The 15,211-nt window shown below is 41.6% G+C and overlaps 1 protein-coding gene across 3 annotated transcripts in view; it reads left to right on the top strand.

Moving 5' to 3' along the window:
• MYCBPAP (MYCBP associated protein) overlaps positions 1-15,211 on the top strand; it is a 1,019,029-nt gene that overhangs the window by 380,846 nt on the left and 622,972 nt on the right. For all 3 annotated transcript variants that reach the window (XM_078654453.1, XM_078654451.1, XM_078654452.1), the window contains 3 exons: positions 3,508-3,626; positions 8,938-9,053; positions 14,287-14,395. In XM_078654453.1, coding sequence (XP_078510579.1) covers positions 3,508-3,626; positions 8,938-9,053; positions 14,287-14,395 — 344 coding nt within the window. The remainder of the gene's footprint in view (positions 1-3,507; positions 3,627-8,937; positions 9,054-14,286; positions 14,396-15,211) is intronic.

The following is a 15,211-nucleotide window of genomic DNA, read 5'->3' as shown; positions in this document are numbered from 1 at the left end:
TGAAATGCTTCAGTCATCATATCAGACCATAAAAACCTTGCATTCTTCTTTAAAAGAGGTCTAAAGGGATCCACTTTTGATGAAAAATTGGGAATAAATTTAGCGTAAAACTCCATTAGCCCTAAAAAAGCTACCAATTGTTCTTTTGAAACTGGCACAGGAGCCTTAATAATACTTTCAATGTGCTTCTGCTTTGGTTTAATCCCAGCACCACTGATGGAGTGTCCTAGGTATTCTACTTCCTTTTCTCTGATTTTACACTTATCAAGATGAAGGGTAAGACCTTTAACTGATAGTGCAGATATCACATTTCTTAAATTATTATCATGTTCTTCAACATTTTTCCCAAAAACAAGTATATCATCTTGAAAGGCGATTGCCCCTGTCAACCCATCAAGTGTCTCTTTCATAAGCCTTTGAAAGACCGAGGCGGCACTAGCCAATCCAAAAGGCATACGTTTATATCTGAAAAGACCTTCAGGAGTAATAAAGGCCGTCAGGTTTTTGGATTCATCATCCAAAACTACTTGGTGGTAGGCGCTTGCCAAGTCAATGCATGAAAAAACCTCAGCACCCCCTAATGTTGAGACCATCTCATGAAGATTTGGCAAAGGATGAGCATCAACCCAAATGGAGTTATTTAAGCTGCGAAGATCTACACATAACCTCAATTCGTTGTTGGATTTAACCGAAATCACAATCGGAGAACCCAAGGTGACGACTCAATGGGCTCAATAATGTCTTTGTCACACAAATCCTTGAGTAAAATTTTAAGTTTATCTCTATATGTAAGAGGGACATTTCTGACTCTGTGTCGAACAGGTACCACACCATCATTAAGCTTAATAGTGTGTTTAAAACCCTGATATTGACCAAGTTTTTTACTAAAGACATTCGAGAATTCAGATTTTAACTTACTAAGCATAACATCCCTATCAGAATCATTAGTGCTTACGATGGAATATACAGGAGGATTGGCTCTAGGGTCTATCTTAATACCCAATTGATCTTGGTGTGGCCATCCTAATAAAGATTGCCCAGACTTTGCAACATAAATCTTCCCATATGTAGACTCACTTGCAAAAGTAATTTTCCCCCCAAAAAAAACAACTAAGTCAATTTTGTGTCCTGTATAACCTCCTGGTGAAATGTCAGATTCGAGTAAATTTTTGTTTGGCCAATTCTTTTCTACAATATCTAAACCTAGTAGGGTATACCATGCACAAGTGTCAACAAACACATTTATCATCTTTCCATCTATGATCACATCACAAGATGGGAACTTACTTACACCTTCACTACCACAAATATTTATGACAGTGTTGATATCATTTTCATTTTGTAATTCATAATCATCAACATCTTGAACAATATTCACTTTTCTAGTGGTAGATTTGCAAAATTTTGTTAAATGTCCTTTCTTATTACATTTTAAGCATATTTTATCAAGCGCAGAACAAGATTTAGAATTTGCTAAGTGGTTTGGGCTTCCACATCTGAAACAGATCCATTGAGCATTCTTTTTTTCATTTTTAGTATATTTAAATCTGGAATCATTCTTATTATTAGAAGAATCGTATTTTTGAACAAAAGTTTTCTTAAATTTTTCCCCTTCTTTGGAAACACTGAAAACATCTCCTTTTTCATTTCCTCTTATTTCCTTTACGAATTTCTCGGAATGTTCAATCGACCTTGCAATATCAATTGCTGCATTTAAAGACATATCTGATGTTGTCCAAAGTCTTTCCTGAACTTTTTTTATTATTTGTTCTCATTAGTATTTGGTCTCTCAATACTTGTTCATAAGTTATATGTTCGAAGTCGCAAGTGACAGCAAGTGATCTGAGAGATGATACAAAATCCTCAATTGATTCATCCGCAAGTTGTTTACGAGAATAGAAAATAAATCTCTCCATAACAATGTTCTTTTTTTTGCCAAATCTTATTTTTAACTGCTCTGCTGCACGGTCATTCACATTCTTATCACCAGGATTGATCAAAGCAGGAAGAGTGAGGAATTCTTTTAAACCAATTCCCCCAAGACAGTGCTTTAAAAGTGAGAGTTTCCTCTCGGCTTCACATTCTGTCCCTTCCAAAACCTCCACATAGGCTAAGAAAACTGGTTCCCATATTTCCCAGTCCATAGGTGGATCACCCTTGTTTGCCAAAAATGAGGGAGGAGGAACAATGCCACTCATTGTCTAATGTTGTAGTATAAACTAGGTAATGTATCAATTAGTTGATTATTATTATTAGTATTTGATTATTTTTTTGTTTAATATTTAATAAAATGACCAAAAGAAACCAACATCCAAAAAAGGTACCTTGTTCCGATGTTTTATCGTGTCAAAATCTTAATTTCCGTGTTCCATTAAATGTATAGTTGAAAAAAACGGAGAAATTACATAGATCGAAATTCACTTTCCCCCAAAAAAATGGCCGCCGTAGTTTTCACGTTCTTTCTAAAGGTGGTAGAGCTTGTTTAGCAAGCGTTTGACGTCACACGCTTGTTGCTTAGGCGTCTATCTTGAAAGGAATTGGAAGTACTTGCGTTCGCCAGGGACCTCACGCAGCAGGCTCGCAGTCGTAGGGAACCTCGCGCTGAAGATTACGAGGTACACTCGAGGAATAAAATGCCTCGAAAAGGTTGAAATGTTCCCCGCAGGTCTCCGCGATTCTCTCCAATGATTCCCTTATGATGAACCACAGGCACCGTAAGTTCCAATTTCAAAGCTCCAAAAGTTATTAAAAAAAAGTTTTTAAAAAAATTATATGAGAATCCTTTTTGAAGGTCGGTTAGAAGTCCTTATTATTCCTTTTACCCTCGTCGCCAGTGTAGGAAAGGATACCAAGGCCAGGATGAGGTTTTCTCAAGAGTTTAATAGAGACACTGCTCTCATGGTCAAGTCAAGTCCGTTATAACGATCCTTCTCTCCTCCACCCAACTCCCACCTTCGAATGATGCAGCGGCATGTGCACCAACAACAACCACAGTCACGAGATAGACACGAGCCACATCTCGTGCTATCTCATGTTACACATCATACTATACAACAATACCCCCTCCTTTCCTCCTCTGCAGAACCATGAGAGGTGGCGCAAAGGGAAGCAGGCCATCTTCAGCTTTCTCTTGCAAAGAACTGACAGGTTGTGAATCTGCGGCTGAGAAACTGAAAACAGTCACCTTATACAAACATAACAGAAGCACTTGCACTGAGAAACATGTTGGTGATTTCTCAGTGTGCAGTGTCAAAATGCCCTTAGTGTCTACCAGAAAATAAGGACAGGAACAATGCAAAAAGGCGGACTTCCTAGAGTAACGTAATGTCATGTGGTATAGAGTTGGAGACTACCGGGATATTCACAGCCTAGCATGCAGTATGAAGCGCTCAAAGTATGCTCCGATTTACCAGTAAACTGAGTTTATCGTTGTCGAGCAGAACAGAGCATAGGGTTAAGGGGAATATGTTCACAATAAATAATGTTTACATTGGCGTTATTTTACAGGTTCTGTTTGTCCTACAAAGAGATCTCGTGTCAGTGCTTCATGGGATAAGAGTATTTATCTACTTCAACGACGGCTTGAACTGCGACCAATTCTGGAGGAACTCAACTTTACAGAACCGGTGAGGGAATCTCTGCTTATATTGAGCTATCCACTCATGCAGCTCCCTGCAGAAAACCCTCTCACCACACACCACTGACTACAGCTCATGGGTTCTCAAAGTGTTATCCACTCCCCTCCCAAAGATGGTTAGAGCTCCTCATACTCTTGCATACATAAAGTTCTTCGAACACATGCATAGAAAGTCCCAACCATTTGAAAGTACCAGAGAGCTGCTGCAAAATCATTTTAGATAGCTAAAAACCTCAGTTTAGACCTTGGGATGGGTACCTGTACTAGCTGACAAGCTCTCGGCCCAGACATTGGGTCAGTGCTTCGAGGCTGGGGGCTTGGGAATAAGTATCTGGTTGTAATTGCTGCCAGGAAGATCATAGAGTGTGATTGTTCCCTGACTAGGTAATTTGAGGCGAGCCCTCTGAGGTTGGGAATATGGGTGTCAATGCTGCCAGGTTGAATGTCTTGTTGTTGGTGCTATCAGGCTGGATGTTGTGACGTATGACTGATGCATGGATTTGTTTTTTTTCAGGCCAAACCTTTTTCATTCTCCCTGGCCAGCCTTCTTGATTCTCCCTGATGTTCTCACTAAATATGTTGCCTGTGTGTCCCCTTTTATATTGATGGGTCTGGAACTGTCTGCGCCTCAAGCAGGAGCAGAAAGCTTTTTTCATGATGTAATTTTAATTAATAATGATAACTGCGTGAATACTCCACTTCTTAAATCTGGCATCAGTACCTTCCCATGAATCAGCAATCGTTCCAGCTGCAATTCTCTTTTTTCCAATCATTGGCAGTATGCAAGTGAAAAGCTTCTGTTTTACTCCTCCATTTTTTGGTGTTTTTTCTCTGATTTAGTTAAATGTTTAGAACGCTATTTTCAACTCTCTTTTAGTGTTTTCTTCTTGCCTACTAACATTCACAAGACTTGCGTTTCTTGCATAGGAAATTTCAATGAGATGATTTCAGGCCCTTCCATGACTGGGATTCACAGACGTTGTCTCGTCCCCCCACATCCCCCCAACCACCGCACACCTTCCTTGTTGAATAAAGTACTGTCACCAAGGTGGACTCATCTCTGCCTTTGTTGGTACAAGGTGGCTTTTGGAACTGGATAAGAGAGATGTTTCTTCCAGCACAGTGCCCGTGGTGGCATCACCTCTTGGTACCATCTATCTGAGAGTACACACACTTTCAAGTATTGGGATGAGAATGGGGGGTAAAGGATCCAAGACCTCAGCGAACAGTACTTGTAGATGTGTCGGAACGAGTAGAAGTTATCAAATATTCCTTGGAATCAGTTCTATTTTATTTTATCTTATTTCATAGTAAGGTAAGAGCATTTTATAGCCAACACGTGTTTCGCCCCTTTACAACGGCCATCCGGCCTGGAGCTTTCTCAGGGTATTTAAGTTCTGTATCTGGAATATGGGGGGTAGTCAGTCCTTACCCAGATGGAATTGCGGTCTGGAAAAGCGATAGGTAACAGGCGTCCGGTATGGTCAGTCGACGTATGAGCTCAATGGTTTAAAGGTTATATAGTCAGAGTGCCTTAAAGATAATTCTCTGTCTGACTGGCAGCCAGTGCAACTTCCTTAATGCTATAGAAGCTGATTTAGACTTTGCAATTCCTAGCATCAGATGTGCCGCTGCATTTTTTAGGGTTTGCAATTTGTTCATGTGTTGCGGTTGCATGTTTGTTTAGAGGTCATTACAGCCGTCGATTCTTGACAGAACAAAGAGGTGGCTACTGTCTTCTGTAACTCTGCAGGGATGTAAGGGAGGATCTTCTTTAAGGTCTTAAGGGTGAACAAAGAGGCAGATGTGACCGCATTTTGCGCAGAGGTGAGTTTACATCAACTAATACTCCCTGGTTACGGACTTTCCTGACTGGGGTTGGGAGGGTTCCCATTTCCTAAGGCCAGCACTAAAGGAACCAGAAGGGGTTTGGTTTCCAAACAGGATGACCTCTGTTCTTCCGATTCCAGTGTTTTGGAGGCAGCTGATCACAGCTCATGATTAACTTTGCCAAAAGCTGCTGAGAAACCTAATAGTATGGGGCTACACTCCCCCGTGGTCAAGGGCTTCCCTAATTTCTTCGGTGGCCTTGATCAAGGCTGTCACGATACAGGGGCCACTTCTGAAATTATATTGAGTGGGGTCCAAAAGATTGTTATCTTGTATGTGGGCTGCCAATTGTAGATTTGTGGACTTTTCTACCATTTTGGCTGGAAATGGCAGGTGAGAAATCGCCAATAGCTATTTGGATCAGTAGGATTGGGAGCAGGCTTCTTTATCCGAGGAAGTATTTGTGCAATTTTGATTGCATCAGAAAGTAACTGATCTCAAACCTGTTGGTGAAAATAGCTGTTAAATTAGCAGCAATAATATCTGGTGTCAATTTGACCACCGATGGTCGGCACAGATCCAGTGGGGCCCTCCCACTTCGTGGATTTGATGCGCAAAGTGACCTGCTCAATTGTGAGGTTTGAGAATTTCACAAAAGATCCCAACTTGGGAAGTGCAAGTGGAAAGACAGATACTTCCAAGAAAGAGGTGTTAGTGGAGGAGAATTTGCTGTATACCTCTTACACTTTGTTTTGAAAAAAACTCACTAAGGTATAACAAAATGTTTGACTGCAAGCTGCTAGATTACTACTGGTGTTGCAGGGATTCTGCACATACACAGAACTATGCGCAGGAAAACAGGACCTCAGTGTGTAAGTGCTGAGCTGTCCTACCGCCTCGGTACCCATAATCCCAGAACCGACTAGCTATAGTGTCTCATTCCCTCTCATACATAATCACGAAGCTACAAATGATTAGACAATCCAGAACACAACACTCCCTACTCTCTCAGGAATCGCTATAGCACAACCTTTTGCTCACTCACTCGTACCAGTCTATAATAAGAATTGATAGAGCCACTGTTATATATAGTTCAAAATGTTTATTTTAACTATAGTGCTCTATAATGCAGTAAACAAGGCACTACCAGCAGCAAAATGCGTAAACCTAAAACAGTTAGTATTGTTGCAATTCCATAGATTATAAACGGGGATGTCATCGTATACTGTCAGTGGATAAAGGACTATAAGACCTAGCCATCCTCCCCTTGGCTAGAAGAAGTTTTATTATATAAAAGAAGATCTCTGGGCTTTGTCAGAAGACACCATATCTTAGTGCCCAGATGGTATTTCTACATCATAGGAACAGCATAGCTCTTCTCTCTGGAAAGACACCTCTTCAAGTGTGTTTTAGAACAACATGCATCCCCATAATATCAAAACACGAGTTTCCAACAGTTGCAGCTGTGTCAGCATCTTTTGTCTAGGTGCTAGGAACTGACCAGAACAGAATAACAAGGGGCATTGTTTGTCAATCTTGCACATCGTGTTCAGACTAAACTCCAGGAACAGGCAGAGAACGCTGAAAGCAGATGGTTCTCATGCGAAAGCAACAAACAGAGTCTTGCAAAATAAAGTTATGTAGTAACGTGCGCAAAAGCAGCATCATGGTAGCAGAGCTCATGCTAACTTAGCAATGTCGACAATGACCCTAACGGCCATAATACACTGGAAGTGGATGTTAATTTAGAACCAGTAAAATAGCGTTCTTTTACTGATTTTTTTGCAACCTCAATTTTTTGAGTAAAATAAAAGGATTTTTCTCTTTCCAGCAGCATTTTATACTCGGCCATATACTGTTTGTTCATTTCTTTCTTGGACTGGAAATAGTATTTTTCCCACTTACGTTCCTGCCTTCTGCAACACTGTTTTTGCATTCTCAGATTTTCTTTAAACCTAGGTGCAGAAGATTTTTGCCTCTTAGCATGGGATATCTTGGCAGATGCCAAAGTATGTGCTGCAGAACAGATCCACCCTGAATAGATAGGGACCGAGGTACTTAAGTCCTCTGTCACCGTAGGCTGGGACTGCATCAGGACCTGATTCAAATGGTCAGGAAGAATCTTGTGCCGTGGTCGAGTAGTGTGTGCATTGGAGGGGATTTTCCGTATTTGTGATTGTGAGAGCAGATATATGTCATAGGTTACTAAATGTTAATCAGACCATGGTATTGTCAGGAATCTGATGTTCTTTAGCCAGGGATTTTTCGTGAAAACCCCATGTAACTAGTGAGCTGCAGACTGGGAAGGACCTAGAACTGTCTGGTTGAGACCAGAATTGGATATTAAATTAAGTAAGGCTTTATCTGTGGGCTCTGCTAAGTAGTAGTTGAAGTCCCCTAATTGCAAAGTATCCACCAAATGTCACAGGACCAAGAGAACAACCTCATAGGTACATTCTCCAGAGTGTTAGTGAGGAGTTTGAACAAAAGGAAGAGAAGAGACAAATATATCCAGTCCAGTTTGTGAGCAGAAAAGTTTGTGTATGTCTGCTGACATGTATGTAAATGGGAAATTGTCTTTTTGCAGTTACTCTTTAGTAGTGAGGCCTTATCCCCGGCTTTCATTTAATTCAGCACTCTTTTGAGTCCCTAAATAGGTACTGGATGGTTCAAAGGTCATAAATGGGGATACACTGCATCAATAACTGCAGTCTTTTTCAGACACACTATTTCAGTGGGATAGGAGCAATTTAGAGGCAGAGTGTCTTTATTACTCAAGCATCAGGGCCAGCTCCAACTTGGTCTGAGCCCAGTTTGCATATAGTAAAGGGAGACATCAACCATCAAGTGGAATTTGAAGGGCAATCAACTTTCTGTGGAAAAAGGGACGTTGGAAGCTTTTTTTTCTTTTTTTCATCTTTGATGTTCCTGGTGGTAATAGTATGGCCCCTTCAGAGCCAATACTCACAGAACAAGAACTCCGCACTGTAGGATTGCAGTGGACCCTTTGTGTTCAGACCACCGGGCTGAGTATACATGAAGGGGAGGCATGTATTTTGGATTATTCATTCCATGTATGGGGTCTTCTACAAGATACATAGTTATTTGAAAAAGGCTTTTCTTTTTATTGCTGCAACTATATTTGGAGACCAATCTGAAACCATATGCCACATTTACTTTTAAGTGCCATCTATCACTAGAAATTACTGTTATAATATAAATTTAAATCAGATTATGGAATTCTGACTTATCAATTGATTTTCAGGTTTAACGTATTGTAATGGTTCTAACCTAGAGCAGAAAGTGAGAACCTAGACCCATTTTTAAATGAATCCTGGAAGAGGTTTTAATTGCCCAGCAGAGAAGTCTCTAACAAGGATCTCTGTGACCACAATTTTTGGCTGTGGTTCTCTGGGCAGTAACTTTATTTAGTCTTCGTAACATAACACCCTTTACTTTTGTCTTCATAGGAAATTGAAGGCTTGGAAGTTATTGGCAAGGGGCGTCCTTACACTTCCACGTCTGTATGGAATCAATGTCTACATGAGCAAAATGAGGAATTGCCACAGAATGGAAAAGAAAACTTGTAAGTATCAGAGACCATTGGCCAAATACCAGAAAGCAGTGGGAACAAAGGATGATGAGCCAAGAGCCACCAATCACTCTGTGATGAGTTTCAGGAGTTGCACGTAATGGGGCTCACATTATTTTGCCACAATCTTGGTACAGGAGAGGCTTTCGGGCACCTGCAGTGGTTCTATAAGCCTCTGTAACGCATTGTGCATAGAGAATGCTGTTGCCTTTAGTACCTCACTGGGGACAAGAATGGGTCTTCACAAGGGATCTAAGAACACTTTTCCAAATGTTCAAAAACATATTCATAAAACAAAAATATGCATAGAAGTGAAAAGCCAAGTTGCTGATGGATACTTCTAACCGCAGATTACTCATCTTTAGAATTTCTCCTGGCACCAGGCTGAGTACAGAAAATTCTTCCATCAATACTCCTGTGTTCTGGTAGGTGGTGCTATTTTGCTCTATGGTGACTTTATACAGCCCTGAATGTTACGGAGCAGACTGGCATATAAGCCCCACCCCGTGCCTTTCTTTTGGCACACTTCAATGTGGATCTGGAGCTCTGCTCCCAACATGCCAGCTCTCCGATGGCTGTAAAGTTTTCAAACAGTGTGCTAAAGAACGATTTCTAAACAGAAAATGACTTGATCCCAACAGTAAGCAGATGCCGTTTACGCCCCGAACAAGGTGAGTCGTGCAACAGTAGTGCCCTCATGCACCCAAAGACGATTTGTGACTGAAAGCCGAAACTCTATGTCATCGAGTACAAGAAGAGGTTGCGGTCCTGCCCCAAGTCAATGGTCCAGACACTATCCCGGTACGAGGTAATTCCAATGAAAATCCAATTTCCTATCAAAGTCTTCTAGTAAGTCCCAATTCCAGACATAAGCCCAAGAAAGCCAAGCGGGACTCAACCTCATCCAGCCATTCAAGGTCTAGCAAGAAGGTGCAAGGGTGTCAAGATAAGGATCGCACCCCCTCTAAAGTCACTGCATCCGAACTGATCCCGCAGTTGGTGTCTGCGTGACCTTAATTTCCCAGGCCATTGCTGTGGATTTGTGATGCACTTCCAGCTCCCTCTGTCATGCCTTTGGGCCCCAAAGAAAAGCAGAGGTTTCCAGTCTGACTTCCTTTGGCAGGTTCACTCGATTCCAGCTGCATTCACAGGGTCCGTTACTGAACTTGTGCCTACTCAGGCACTGACTTCTGCTCTGGCTCAAATGTCCATGCCTGTTCTTACTGTGCCAGCACCTACTCTAACTCCACTAGGGCCGGTCGATGATTGGATCCTTATACTGATCTCTTATCCCGAATTGAAATCAACCCAATCTAGGCCTTTGTCATGCTTTTAAATCACAAAGGTTCAGCAGGTAGTTATACATCTGTATGGCAGTTCAGTACCTCTGCCCCAATTCATGCTATTTTTGGTTTTGATTCAGGCCCAGTGCAAGAAGTACTCTTTGTCCCTCAAGACACTGATGATGAGAAGAAAGAGGACAGGTTCTTCACCTCCTCCACTATTCTGAGGATTTGTTATATGCAGACTTACAAAATGGCCGTGTAATGGAGCTAGACATGCCAGCTGGGCCACCAATGAATGATAGTACTTTGTTTGCTGAAGTGGCTTGCATGACAACTAAAATTAAAGAGAACAGCGATGGGCCTTGGCTCGAACTCAGCAAGGCTGAGCCAAATAACTATAGAACAACACAAATGAATATTTTTTTTTCTCTGTATATATTTTAAATGTATTTTGATGGACAAAAAATCACGTTTTTGCAAAAATAATGAAGGCAAAAAAAGTTGAATAAACCATTGGAGTGGTGCAATTTGAAAAGCAGACTATTATATTTTATTCATAAAGTCGGTTGAAAATGTTCTAAGAGTTAAGCTCAGTATTGGCATTGTGTTGTTCTATTGCATGACAACTAAGGCACTTGAACTGCAGTATCCCTCTGTGGAGAAGTAGACAAATGTACTGATTGAGATTCTTCTACCAGTGTCTGTTTTATCTGAGCTGTTGGTTGCTAATTAATGGAGCCTTTTTGGATGCCCCTCTTTTTATGTGGTCTAAACCATGCTTATGCCAACCAGCCAGTTGACCTGTGGATGTGAATGCTTTCTTCTTTCCAGTATAGCACTCAGATCTATAAATGGGTTGGCTTCCAGGAAGATACACCCTTACACTATGGTACATGGCAAGTGACATCTTTCTGGCTGTATCAGAGAACCTCAGTGCCTCACCTGTGCAAACAATGCATGATAGTCTGGATAATGGTCTGGATATATCCAAGTATGTGTTCCGAGTGGGTATGTATACTAAAGCCTACATTGGAAGAGCAATAGTACCAGCGTTGTGCTCAGAAGGTATTACTTTCTGGTGAAGTGTTTACTGGGCATGCCTTCGATGAATCCTGACTATTTGGGGGAAAAGCTGATTTGGCACTAGAACAATTCGAAGATAGTCATGCCACAGCTTGATCTTTGGGATTCTTGGTGTCAGCTAAGCATTTTTATCTTCAATACAGAAAATTCAGAGGTTTTTCCAGAGGGCTGACTTATTGTCACTGCCAGTCCTACCTGCATGTACCACAACATTCAGTTGAGTGCCTTTGATGCCTCAGATATGGTGCCGGCAGACGTCTTTGAGACCAGTAGGGGCAGTAGAACTACAATTCTTCCTCCCCTAGTACATCTGCTTCAAGTTACTCATGTTTATGCCCCAAGGCTTATGCCAGGCGTGGAGGAGGCAGAATTTGACATTTGATCCCCTGCTGGAGATCCATCATGTCAAACAGGTGAGTTTTACAAATTTTTCAAAGAGGTTACGAATAGTCATTTGTTTCCTCTTAATCCCATATTCCTCCCAAGTCAATCTCCTGTTGTCCAAAGGTGCCATTGAGCAGATACCAGACTTAGAGAAGGGAGGATAGATGCTACTCATTGTAATTGACATTGTAATTGGCTCCTGGATGATTGTTACAGGAAAATGCTTGTTCAGACACTAGTTGTCAGTAGGTTGGATTACTGCAATGGACTGCTCTTATCTGCTAATGAGGGACAATTGAGCCGTCTGCAGGTGATCCAGAATACTGCGACCAGACTGGTTCTTGACGCTCCTCCTAGGTCCCCTTCACGCCCCCTTCTGTATAAACTCCATTGGCTGCCCATTCGCCAGCGGATTGAGTTCAAAGTGTTTTGTGTAATCCATAGATGTTTCTATGGATCTGGCCCTAAATATCTGGCTGAACTATTTCAGCTGTATATTCCGACCCGCTCGCTGCGCTCTAGCAACCAATTATTGCTTCAGGTTCCTCATATCAAGAAGGCAAGACAAGGGGGTCGTGCCCTGTCTTACAAGGGCCCTACTCTGTGGAACACTCTGCCCCTTATCTTGAGACAAATCACTAACTTTGATGCTTTCAGGAAATCCCTGAAGACACACTTGTTTCCGGCTGCGTAAGATCTAGGGCACTCTATGATTATAATTTCGATCTGGCATCTTGGAAGATTACAAGCGCGGAGATACCCCTCCGGGGTCGATTCCTGTACTATAGAAGCATATAAATAAATAAATAAATAAAATAATTCCTTGCTCTGATGAAGGATGGCTTCCTCAGGGCTATTCTGGACCAATGCACACTGAATGCCATTCTGAGGAATGAAAGGTTCAAAATGCTCACTCTGACTAAAATCCTGACTGTTCTGGACCCAGGGGACCCCATGACAACCTTGGACTTGCAGTACAAGTATTTCCATACCCCCGTTCTTCAGTCCCACAGGTTTTAACTTGCAGTTCAAAGTGGACCAGGAACATTTTCAATTTACCGTTCTCCCCTACAGCCTCACGAAGGCCCCTAGGATGTTCACAAAAGTGATGGCAGTGGTTGTTTCCCATCTTCGGAGGTCAGGGGTAAAGGCCTTCCCGCCCCTCAATGACTATCTGCTAAAGTTAGGTTCACTTCAGTCAGTTGTAGACACAAACAATTCCATTAATTGGGGGCAATTCTGGACATGGTGGTGTTCAAAGCCATCCTTCTGCTGCAGGGAGTTCTGAACATTAAGGAATCAGGCCTAGGTTTCTATGAGGAAGACGCTGAAGCTTATGTTCTCCTGGCTTCCTGTATGCCACTCATCTTGAATTCATGTGGACCATGTGGTGATTCCTCAGGTCTCAGAGGGCCCAGCATCAGGCTTGCTTCTCTGACACCATTCAGATCTCAAACAGGAAAGCACTGGTTCTGCATTGGTGTCTGGCAGAAACCAACCTGACCTGTGCAAGACCATTCTCTCCTTGCCCTATCCAGCTCACAGATGAACGCTTTCGCTGTTGCTAGGCAGGATTCACCCACAAATAGTGTATTCATGAAGTGAAGCTACAGTTACACGGGTCCCTTACCACTGTCATTTCACAGTGTTTATGTATGATTTAGCATTATAACAGTGCCATCAGTGAGCCTTTCCATTTGGTAAAATATTCATTTTCTTTTTACTGTGATAGTAGTCTTTTCAACAATTTCCAACCTTGACGTGACTTAAAACTGTGCTTTTCAATCTTGTAAATGTTTTATTTTTATGTATATACATTTAAATATTTGAAAAATAATCCTTAGATCCATTGATGAAGACACATTCCCGTTCCCAGTGAAGTGAGGGGGGAGGACATTGTTTGTGGAGAACAGAAGATCACATGATTGTTTGAGGGATATCTTAACTTAAAGTGCCCATACCTAGATTACATGATAGGTGGAGGAGCGTGCAGTAAACTTATCACAGACATCTAAGGAATTATCATCAGTGCAATCTGTGCCATTGCCAATACCAGCTGAAGATGCATGCTTTTTAAAATGAGATGGTGAATGTAATGAGGTAACAACTGAACACTGAATGTAAGTGTAGAACACAAGGTTGATCCCAGAAGAGGCTTGATAGTCCCTACATGTAGTTTTACGGATGGCACTCTGTTACACATACTGTGGGGAGAGGTTTAGTCAGATTAATGAGTGTACTGAGTAGAGTCATACTGCAAGACCCAACAAAGACCCTACTAGCGAAGTAGACCTGACTTCACCTTTACAGGAGGCAGTGCTCTGGGCTACTGTTTTAGCTGGCAAAGAAGCAAAGGGATAATAGCTTTCCCGCCTGACTAAGCAAGCTGAATAAGGATCCTTGTGTATTTCAATGAGATAGCAGGACGTTACAGGTTCCCATAAGCGGATCTGTGTCGTTTTTCTGTTTTTCAGTGACCCTCTGGAAGATTACCCAGATGTTATTCCAGAGCTTTTTCTGGGACCATCGATACAGTTTTGCGGTCAACCAGCCCGTTGGATTGGGAGCAACTGCTCTCATAGGGTAAGAACTGAGAAATGTCATAAATAATAAAAATATGATTTCTGAGGTATTTAACCATGCTGTTTGTTACTGTTTGAGGACACACTTTTAGCAAATGTTCAGTGAGGGGCTAGCTAGAATACTTGGTAAGGTAAAATAGTGTAGGAGACAGAGGTAGTTCTGGGGTTCATATATATATTGCATTTCGTAGATAACTCTGGAACTGATCCTAAACATTTATTTTTGTAGGCATTGACCTTTAATGTGGATGCTAAAAATTTATAGTAGATGTCTTGTTCCTAATGGAGTACCTCACTATAGAAATAAGACGACATTCACTGTGATCATGAGTTTTTTTCAGTACTCAAATATGTACCTTTCGGGGGGTGTATGGGATGGAACACCCCCATATCATATTTCTGAGTCGGCTTGCAGCATGCCAGTCAGATACAGTAGTTACAAAATGTTCAATGCTGGGATACGGAGTGTAGTTCAGGTTTGTAACAAGCACACAGAGCCCCATGGAGTCTGATTCTACTTCATTGCAAGGTATGTCTGTTGTTCCAAGGGGCCAAGAAAATGGGATAAAGTAAAAAAAGAAAATAATGTTTATGATGCCATAACGTGTTGAATCTGCGTTCAAAATATCGCTGACTTGATTTTTTCATGTGGCAAAAGTACAATATTAAAACGTAAAATTCAGCACAATTTGTGGCAATATTCCTCAAGTAACTTGCACGATCTCTGTACGGGAACTCCTTTGAGTCCGCCATGGGTTTCTTGAGTAGGGCGTTGATCTTGGCGTGGTTCCAGCTCTCCGGGAAGGTGGCGGTTTTG

This window comes from Lissotriton helveticus, chromosome 7 (genome assembly GCF_964261635.1).
Source record: "Lissotriton helveticus chromosome 7, aLisHel1.1, whole genome shotgun sequence".
Lineage (NCBI taxonomy): Eukaryota > Metazoa > Chordata > Amphibia > Caudata > Salamandridae > Lissotriton > Lissotriton helveticus.
This window is presented reverse-complemented; position numbering and strand designations above follow the sequence as displayed.